The sequence below is a fragment of the Ostrea edulis genome, chromosome 1 (assembly GCF_947568905.1).
Source record: "Ostrea edulis chromosome 1, xbOstEdul1.1, whole genome shotgun sequence".
Taxonomy (NCBI): domain Eukaryota; kingdom Metazoa; phylum Mollusca; class Bivalvia; order Ostreida; family Ostreidae; genus Ostrea; species Ostrea edulis.
The window spans coordinates 44,343,934-44,354,692 of NC_079164.1; the positions used below are offsets into that span (position 1 = coordinate 44,343,934).

Sequence of the window (10,759 nt, forward strand, 5' to 3'; positions counted from 1 at the left end):
TTTAAATAAACCATCTTGAAAACTATTCAAATCGTACCCATCCCTATTCATACATAAATAGGAATTCACAATTAATTTAATTTGGGTGTATTTCATATCGTACGTTTTGTTGTTTGTATGAACGGAATAGATTAGGCATTATTGTGAAAGTTTAAAATTCGTTATGCGAGAATATACAATTTTACAGTGTGGAATAAACTTTGTGGGAGAGATATTACAGCAATTTGTTTACGAATTGCCAGGAACCGCCTAAATAGCCATCAATGTCTGTATGGCGCAATCTGACTGGCTGATAGTTCTCATGAATATTCCAAGCGAAAGGTCATGCGGACATGACCCCCTATGGGGTTATGTCAGATCCTATTGTAGCGATTGTGAGCGTATTCTATGATCTGATTTTAATAAGATTGGGTTTGATACTTTGTGACAAATACATTTTGCCCGTTGCTTTAAATGTTTTCACTGAGAGGTGGGGCATTTACGAAGAAAAAAATTTTGACAAGTATAAGAAGGGAACAGGTACTCATCTTTGCATTACATTATCAACATTTTCATGAGAATTCTTATACATGTACAACAAAGACTTCCATACAAAATAATCCATGTGCATCTATCAAAATTTTAATTTACACATCTAAATATAAAATGTAATCCTAAAACCTACTCAATCTGGAATTCTTAAAACATGAATTAGATATACATACATTTATATATTCCATAAATTTTATAATTGATGCATGAAGGATACAAGTTCATATGTACATGAAGTGAAGTACATATATGCCATTGTGTAATTTCATAAACAATTATAATAAGGGGCCTTATGAATAAAATACCATATGATGTGATGAAAATAATCATAAAAAAATATGTTATGATTCGCACCGCAAACTGTGAACTAATGACAACATACAAACAAAGACCTGGGTTTATTGCATTTTGTACAGGTAAACTTCGATATCTCGAACTTGATAGGACTGAAGAAAACGAAAAATCGAAGTTAATGAATTTGATACCAATACTGTGTCAAAGCAAATATGATGCATGTTTTATTTGACAGGTAAATAAACACACCTTTTAAAAGCGGTAAAAGTTTTAGTTTTAAGTTCGGGATTCTTTCCAATACATTTTGCATTTGCATGTATATTACTTTATTTGATACTGCAACACTTACATTTTACGAATTTCGGTCGTTTATCATATCGATAATCAGTTCAGTATTTCTGATACCCGGATTTGTGTTACGCTTTGTAAATGATAAACCGATCACTGTAATAATGACGAAGACGGAGACCGGAAATATCGCTGCATTGGATTCCTTTTTATACCACTGCCAGATAATCCAACTACCCCCCGGGTTGGATACCGGGTCCTTCGTTACATGTAGATTGCTTATAAGATACTGAAGATTTTGAATTTTGATGCTGATATTTATACTAAAAAATAAGGTCTTTTATTGTTTAATTCTTGATTTCTATATCACCTTGATGTGTTTAGAATTTACTTTGACTTGTAATAGCATGTGTAAACGTGTATTACGACAAAATTAAATTCCTATTTCAGTACTCATCCCCAAGTTGCTTGTTGAATTATCGTGTCATTTTATGTATAAGTGTGCATTTCATGATCACCTCCAAACACTCAATCTGCATAATTAAATAAAGCTCCCAAATCAACAGCTTGGGGTTAATAACACTGAATAAGGCATGATTATAGGCAATGGTTTCAAGAAGCCCGTGCTAGAACTAACAGAAACGTCCAACAGACCACAAAATTAGCATAACGGAATGATTGTGTACTTTAGGTGTGAAGTCAATGAAGCGAGGAACTCCTTGGGCTCTGAGATAACGCATTTAGGACAGTAAATCTACTTCGAGATAAGCCAGGTATTCAAGATTTCCGTGTTCGAGATACTGGGGTTTTTTAAAATCATGAATATAGTCAAACTGGCCGGGACTGTCAACTCACTTCGAGACATATGTGGTATTTGACATATCAGTGTTCGAGATACCGAAGATTACCTGTATTTGTCAGCAGTGCTTTACTGTACACTTAGATATATGGCAAGTAAAGTAACCCATTCTCCTAGTGTAACCTGGTTACAAAATTTTCACTTAGAGGAGCTGTTTTGATTTATTGCCATATATGTTTGTACACTCCATGAAAACCTAGTGGCAGTGTTAGTTTTCTTATTGCAGCAGCTGAAGATCTGTTATGGTGGAAAATATGAACTGTACATGTTGACGTCAGCTCGTCCGATATTAGATTAGAGAGATATGCATTCCATATTTATTTATTTCTCTGTAGTAATGTGAAACGATTATCTCTCCATGTTAGATACGCTATAAAGGCAAATCTAATTTAATTCATATGTATTTGTAACTATGTTTGTAAAACCAACATTGTATTTCTTTACATTTCTTTGTGTTTACGTGATGTCACGTTTTTATTAGCGTAGTCATGCAATGTCGAACGTGCATATGTATTGTGACATAAAAAATAACGGATAAAAGAACAGCAGTATACAGTTTGCGTTTCACATTACTACAAACAAATCAAATAAAATATATCCTCTTTTGTTTAATATTAGACGAGCCCACGCCAATGGTTGGTACCCTTCACACGCCAACGGTACCCTTCACTCACCAACCGCCCTCATTATATTATGAATATAATATGTGTCTCTAGATCATACCTCTCGAATGTTAAAATGAATGACGAGTAAAACCTAACAAACTCCAGCAACCCAAAGTCAGAGTAAAACTGTCCCACTTAGTTGTTCGGTGTTAAAAATGATATATGACGATTTTAAAATGTACAGTAGATATGACTATATATCGGATACCGAAGGTTGTCAGGTTCAATGTGGCAGCTAAATGATACTTTTTCGTCTTATGGGTACAAAACCCCAATTAAGACATTTTACAATATTGAAAACGTATCCCATTGGTGCATTTCTAAAATCAATAACTGATCTGGACACGCAGTATACCGTAATAACCATGGTTCCAATCATCATTGGGGTAAATACTAGATGATAATGTTGTGAATGTGATTTCTTCCCGCAATTTTGCGTCATATCTTTTTCCTGAACATCGATCCCGATTCTAAAAGGTTGGTGTCATTTGTGGAATCTCCTCTGGGAGAAAAACTTTTGATGGTCTCTGGTCTATCGAGCCAGTGGCGGATTTAAGGAGGGCGCAGCTGGCGCCCCCCCCCCCCCCCCCCCCCGCCCCCCCCTAAAATTTTCAAACTTAAAGTAAATCGTGGTATCTTGTTTAGAAAAATGTACTAAACAATGTAAGAAGCAATAATTTCTTCCACTCCCAAAGAATCAAATGACAAAATCTATTGATTTCTTGAATTACTTTATTGGGAGAACTTAATTTTTTCTAAAAACCCTTAAAATTTGCGTAATTTTATTAATTTCACCTCTTAAAAAATGAAAGAAAATAGTACAAAAGACTAAATAGGAGATATATTTCAAGCCCTACAAATTCTGTAAAATCGGGGGGCTTCGCCCCCTGGGCCCCCACCAGGGCTTCGCCCCCAGACCCCCTGCCTCATAAAGTGGCGCCCCCCGTAACCGCAATTCCTGGATCCGCCCCTGCGAGCTACAGTTTTACTGGTTTCATGAGCTACAGTTTTACTGGTTTCACGAGCTACAGTTTTACTGGTTTGCAAGAATAGTATTGAAAAAAGAAGAGATGAATTAAATTAGTCGTTTGAAGCATTCAACAAATGGTGATTTCACTATTTCTTCTAGATGGCCCCAGTCTCTTACTGTACTTATTTGCTTAATTAAGTGTTTTATTCAATTTCAGCTGCAATAGTGTACCCTCTCCAATATTTTTAAATCTACATGTATTTATTATTATTTATTATTTATCTATTTGGGGGTGGGTTAAAAAAAATCGGAGACTGCAACTTTGTTGATTCTTCTAATTCTGTTGAGAAAAACACGACCATGATTTACCACTGGGCTGTATATAATCAAGTTATGAGAATTAGACTCAATATATCTCAACTTTCTTGAAATGCGATGCATTTCAAATTATGACAGTGTCCCCTTATCGTTATTATTCTATTTGTCTATTCGTTTGTCTATTCATTTTGCATCTTCGTACGTAACGGCACAAACGTGCATCTGTTCACAGATACGGAATCATTTTCAGTTGTTTCCAAAACGCGCAGTTCTTTTAATTGGAACCTAAAATTATTTCTTCAAAACACAGAAAATTTGCATTTTGTCCTGAAGCACCATAATATGCATGAGCCAATTTTAATCCTTACAAACCATTTTGATTCACACTGCATCTCAGAATTACCCAAGCAAGCACGGGTTGAACCCGATAGAGTGCGAAATTTCGTATGTTTTCAGATGTACACAACATGACTAGTTATTCAATTAGCTAGATCTATATAAGAAAATGGTGGCTTTTAACGATATCGCTTTATCCCACAAAAGCAAGTTTTTACGAAGTGTAGCGGTACATTGATCCGCACGATTTCCAAAGGTATGTAGAAAAAACATCTATTACATATCTGAGTATGTTTATTTGTTTTCGCAACATTAACGATTGCTCAAAAGGTTACAAACTGATAATAAATAATATGTACAAATATATATACATTATTAAATCTATTGTTCTTATAGATCTAATGTTATTGTATAGCCCGTGCCTTATCACCAGGGCCTCCAGAGTCCGTTCTCTCCGTCTGATCCGTCGCTGGCTCCGGCTGAAGATGATCCTGTAGCAGATGTCGTGGAACAAGATTTTCTCACCAAACTTCCGTCGGACGACGCCTCGCTACTGCTAAATAGACGGACACGTAGATTAGGGGAGGTGTTGAGATTAATATTGTATCCTCCATACATGAGCATCTCTTCTGGCGAAAGGAATCCTTTGGGTAGGGATGTTCCGCCATGTGGTGTAGAAGTGCTGACTGGCTTAACAGCACTAGCGTCGACTGGAGTGGATGTCATCAATGGTTCGCCTGTATATAGAAGACGGTTCCATTCCTTTGATGAATCGTTGCAATGAAAAGATGTGTTTCCTCCACTTCTTGCAGTGGAGTTGCCATCCGCAAAGACGAAAACACGGGAGGCAGAGCCACACATGACGCTACCTGATTCCATGGCGTCGTCAGCATTGAAGTTGACGTCCATGATGGCTTTTTCGCCGCTGTATCCACATTTGTAAGCAGAGGAGGGGAAGGCGTGTCCCGGATAAAGGTCCTGGTTTGCGTGACCTTGCTGTAGGTTATCCATGGCGTTGTTTCTTCTCGTGTATCCAAAAGGATCTGACGGGTTTCCAGAGACAGGCGTGGTTATACCCCAGTGGTCCACAAAACGTTTACCTAAAATACCGAAATATTTTGTTTTTAAAAAAAATCATCTTTTAAAGGCAAATATAACTCCTTTATAACGTCTTCATTTACATAAATACTCACAGCATGTGTAGAGAACATGGTCCCACAAAGAGGTATGCAAAGAGTAGGTACCTCGTCACATCTGCCTTTATTTAACATATAAAAAATGTTTTATGCATAAAAAAAACTCCCACAAAACGTTTTTTTTTCAAAATCACAAGCTTAAATTTTATCTTATGAAAATGTATGGTAAGAAAAATTACCGAGATTTTGCTGATGCATTTCAATCAGGTGTCCAATTGTCATTTCCAAAATGTCAACTTTCTCCATTTTTGCAAATCGTTTTTCCTACGAAAAAATTAAAATGAACATGTACAATGTTAGACTTTACACATTGGTGAGCATGAAGAGTAGTATATGATATGGAAATTTAGTATTGCGGTAGTTAAGTTTATTTTAAAGAATGCTTACATCTTTGCCAGTGGCCCTCATAACGATGTTCTTCAGTTGTACGAGACATTTGTTGATTCGATCTCTTCGTCGCTTTTCTGTGACTGGTTTGCTGGCCTAAATGAAATCAAAAGTCAAAAAATCATATATATCTTTGAACTTCTACCCCGATTATGATTTACACGAAAGAAATTCGGGATATACTCTCAAGGGTCAAAAGTATTTCTGCACTGCTAATTTTCACCATATTATTCATTGAATAATACAACTTTTAAAGCACTGATAAAAATATTTCTACTGCAGTCATCATTATAAAAAGTTCACAAATCATGCATAATCACCTAGATTTAAATCTGTTATTGTTGTTTGTTTGTTTTTAATCATGTCGTAAGAACTTTATTTGAACTTAGTCTTATACACATTTCCTATTAATTAATTAGCAGTACAAAAAAGTCTACCTTGTAATTCATAAATCGACCCGCAAAAAATATATAAAATAACACTAAAAGTAACATTTGTCATGAATCTTGAGTGAATTCTAACAATGTCATAATGGTAACATTTATTATATAAAATTTTGGTAAGGTTTTTAAAATATGAAAGTTGTAATGAATATATAAAGGGACTGATTCACAATTTTCCCCAAAATTTTGTTTTCCACTTTTAATGATCAAAATCTATTGTCTGGTGTGTTTAAAGGATTTCACATAAAAATTAAGGTTATACATTATCACAGAAGCTCATTTTAGAGAGTTTATTATTTGTTTTGTAAACAAAGGTTGTGGTATGTTATTGTTTACGAAATTTTCAAAAGAAATGGATATCGATCTAAGTTTATTATATCTTTTACATTTCAAGCATTCTTTGGGTAAAATGTGTCATCTAAAAGTTCAAATTTGTGAGTATGCAAAATTAAGATGCTTTATATTACAAAATTAATATTTCACTGGTTTGTTTGTTTACATGAAAAGACTCGAATCTTTATTTACATATCAGAGATTTAAGGCTAAACTATTGCCTTTATTCTTGCGTTCAGAAGGTCAAACATTTGGCTGTCAACATAAAATCAGTTATATTTTTAATGTTTAACATCAAAAATGATTTTTTTTTTTCAAACATCGTGAACCATTTAAAAGATTTAAAAGTGCAGAAATACTTTTGACCCCTTAGTGCAGATAGCCGTTAGAATCATTTTAAAAGTATATGTATATTTTGGTCATGAAAAATCTGTCTATACCTTCTTGTTGACCATTGGGATGGCACCACCACGTGCAGAAAAATGCTTCATCAGTTTTCCGCCAATGGATTTCTTTTCTCTGGGAGCATCCATTCTATATCTTGCGAGTCTACAGGAGGTTGTATATTTGCGGAGAGGAGAGGAGGATTGTGCTGAACAAGAAACAGTGCGCCGTATTTAAAGTATTTTGGAAGACATTTCATAAGTACCGTTCAATGGAGTAGTATTTGTCACCCGTTACGATACAGTTAGTACTGTGGTGATGTCCGGTCGAGTCTCCGATGACCAGTTCGACACACTAATTAGCTCCCTGACATCGATACATTGTTTCTCACCTTAGATTTATACTCGTGGTGTTGATCTTCGTTGTTTTCCTTGGTTTAATTATTACCTGCCTTTGATGAATGTAAGGACTTGTTTTCATTGAGATATAATGACATGTACATTGACATTTAATTACAGCTGATTTAGACCAGTCGTGATTGGAATATTGTACAAACATTTATAATGAGGGCATAACGAGGAAGCAATACTGCAGTTGTGTGATAGTTTACCTTTTTTGATTTCAATATCTTAAAACTCTCACCCTAGTACGACAGAATTTTTATAACACATCCCAAAAACAAATAAAACAAATAGGGTAGTGTACATCAAATAAAACAGAGATTGACAATTATCATGAGTTTTTCTTGAGTTCAAAGCCGTTAGAAATATTTTTACCGTGATTGGAAATTACATTGATATTGTTGACACCTTTTAAGCGTTTGAGGTTTGTACCAATAATATTTCTATAAGTCTCATGAGCAGTAACATACTAAATGGAAATTACTATTCGTTTTCAATACCGTATTCAACCATTTTTACAAATCATTGTCTTCGAGATTTCTGAGACATATATAACTCTTGTGTTATATACATATGTCTCTGGGGATATGTATTTGAGTCCAACGGTCCAAATGGCCGGGGAAGTAAAATTGTAAACACGGAATATCAACTATTGATATATTTACAAACGATGCACTTTAACTCACAAAGTTATGCATGTCATTTACTAAGTATTGTACCAATTGTTCCGTTATTCTGTGTGTTTTGTTCATGCACGTCGATCCTACGACCGTTCATTATTGTATAAACAACCAGACAAACGTCGTAGAATATAATTGATTATGAAGCAAACCGAACATCTATTTTTTTTTATTTTTTTTTTTTTTTAGAATTTTATCGTCAAGAAGAAAAATAACATATTTCCCCCACGTTTACATCCAGATCCTATATGACAAAGAAATTAAATTACATGTACGTGTGTACCGAGCACTGCATTTCGTGTGTTTATCATTTATCAGTTAGTCTTCTTACTCTCTATAAGCATAATCATCATTAATTGCCAATACTTGATGTCAGTAATTTGCGTAGGACGACCCACTTGAGTATAAAAACGGGTATTGTCTTTTCAAAGCAGTGGCCGGGTTGGGGTTTTAAAAACTATGTTACCATAATACGTAGGGGTTGGGCACATGCAAGTCCTGAAAAAATCGGACCGCATGACAATATTAAACACAGCCACCTATATTTCCAAACATGATGGTGACAAATATCAAGATATTTTCAGATTAACGATTGAATTGACCACTGTATTTTTGTTTGGTAACACACACACACACACAGAGAGAGAGAGAGAGAGAGAGAGAGAGAGAGAGAGAGAATTTTCCCCGTTACTGAGACACCCCGGGTGTGAAGTTTATCAATTTCAAATATCTAGTTAAACATTTCTACATGAATTTTATTTAAACAATATTTATCCAATAATTTGATGGGGTTGGGCAACAGGCTTAGCCTATATGAGCCCTCTCACTAATGATCAAACATGATATGTAAAACAGCTGTGATTAATCTGGGGTCTACGTGTATATAAGAAAAGAAAAAAAGATTAACAACTGTATAACACTGGCACATGGCACAATTCAGTGCATTATATACAATAAAAAACAGTAGTGGTACCGGTTATATACATTCTTAACATAAAGTGCATTTAATATGCATTTAATATATATGAAGATCACTTAAATCTTTTGGTAAGTGCAATAAATCCATGCACAAGTTCAAAACGTTTCTTATTGATGTCAAAATCAATACCCGGATTTCCAAAAATAAAAGATTTGTGGATACGCATGTCAGAGGTCATTGTTTTTATATTATAAGCAAGTTCATATCTATAATTATCATAAGCAGGACATTAAAAAAAGTAATGGTTTGCATTCTACCAGGGTACAAATGATGGACCTTTTGAATAATCGGAGTCACGTGTCACAGAAGACTTTGACACGACAAAGAATGCTCTGAGCGCCATTTGTGGTACATGTACTTCATGCACTTAAAGATGGCTACGACATCTCTTTACAAATGAAAATTTCTTGTAAGGTGTCATATTGTAAATTTGGAATTTACTGGGTGGGTGTAAACACAAAAAGTACTACATGGCAGTGGGAAATAACTCTAAGCTGCCATTGCCCTCACTAATGGTTGTTACCCATGGGATTTGATTAATTTTAGATTCAATGTTTAAAAAAAGAAAGAAAGACTATTGTATAGGGCCTACATAACTTTATCAACAATATGAAATCGAGTATGACGTTGAATTTGAATAATGTTTTGAATAGAAGCAGAATATTTTTTTGTTATATATATATCACTGACTATAAATTGTTTTCTTTTGTATATTATGTGCACTATATTGTAAATGCGTGCATGATCATAATATATCATTGACAGCAACACGGCTGTATCTATAATATTTCCGTTTTAAAATGTACAAACAATATCTACCAGTGTTCACAAAATAAGTAAATGGGACTGGACAGCAAGCACAGATCAAGGTTACTGTATACAAACACGTGTAGGATTGAATTCACCAGTCATCAATACGCTCTAAATCACTTGTTAGGTAAGTATGTCACTCTTGCAGCATCATTATCTACAGTAGCATATAAGAAAGTATTAGCAGCAAAGCGTACTATTAGATAAGTCATCACAAATACTATCGACGTACAGGAGAAACAGATTTGGCCTCAATACAGAACCCTAGGAAGTACCTACATTTATTGTTTCAGGGTTAGATGTAGAACCATTTATTACAACTTTTTTTTGCATGTCTATCAATTAAAATTCTCAATCCAAGCTAGGATGTTACCACTAATACCATTGATGCCACACTTTATCAAATGCAATAGAAATGTCACAAACGATGCATCTTACACATATGTCTACGTAGTCTTTGGTGATCAGGTCCTCCAACAGTTTGCTGGAATTCCTATGGGTGGGAATTGTGCTCCTTTATTATCTGTCTGTTTTTATATTCTTGCGAGGCAGAATTTATTAAAAAGCTTGTACACAAGAAGAAACGATCTTTAGCTGTGGCTTCCAACTTGACATTAAGTTATACCGACGATGCATTATCTATCATTAATACTCATTTTCATTCACAGGTCGATTCGATATATCTTAGTGGAAATAATAGACACCACAGAGCTTTCTACATCTGCTTCATACTTGGATAGCTTATTGAGCATAGATGTTAACAGTAACCCCTCTCTCTCTCTCTCTCTCTCTCTCTCTCTCTCTCCGACGAAAACTATTAAGTGAGGACGTCCTCACAATGTTTAGAAGATAATACACACATTATATTATTGTAAAGGTCAAAAG

General features: G+C 34.8%; 2 protein-coding genes across 4 annotated transcripts in view; both read right to left on the reverse strand.

The window, feature by feature from the left end:
• Positions 1-3,090, reverse strand: part of LOC125653880 (ATP-dependent DNA helicase Q4-like) — a 200,442-nt gene extending 197,352 nt beyond the window's left edge. For all 3 annotated transcript variants that reach the window (XM_048883566.2, XM_056150184.1, XM_056150179.1), the window contains exon 1: positions 2,993-3,090. The gene's annotated coding sequence lies outside the window, so the exon portion shown is untranslated. The remainder of the gene's footprint in view (positions 1-2,992) is intronic.
• A 1,597-nt stretch (positions 3,091-4,687) lies between these two features.
• Positions 4,688-7,153, reverse strand: LOC125670017 (uncharacterized). Its single transcript, XM_048904911.2, has 4 exons — positions 7,061-7,153; positions 5,845-5,940; positions 5,637-5,721; positions 4,688-5,361 (listed from the first exon to the last, which is right to left on the reverse strand). Exons 1-4 carry the CDS (start codon positions 7,151-7,153, stop codon positions 4,688-4,690), a joined length of 948 nt encoding a protein of 315 aa, XP_048760868.1.
• Positions 7,154-10,759: the final 3,606 nt, after the last annotated feature.

Coding starts and splice junctions, on each gene's coding strand:
- LOC125670017 (XM_048904911.2), bottom strand. CDS start 7,153: ATGGATGCTCCCAGAGAAAAGAAATCCATTGGCGGAAAACTGATGAAG. Junction 5,722..5,844: donor TGAGGGCCACTGGCAAAGAT/GTAAGCATTCTT, acceptor ATTTTTTCGTAG/GAAAAACGATTTGCAAAAAT. Junction 5,362..5,636: donor AATGCATCAGCAAAATCTCG/GTAATTTTTCTT, acceptor TCGGTATTTTAG/GTAAACGTTTTGTGGACCAC.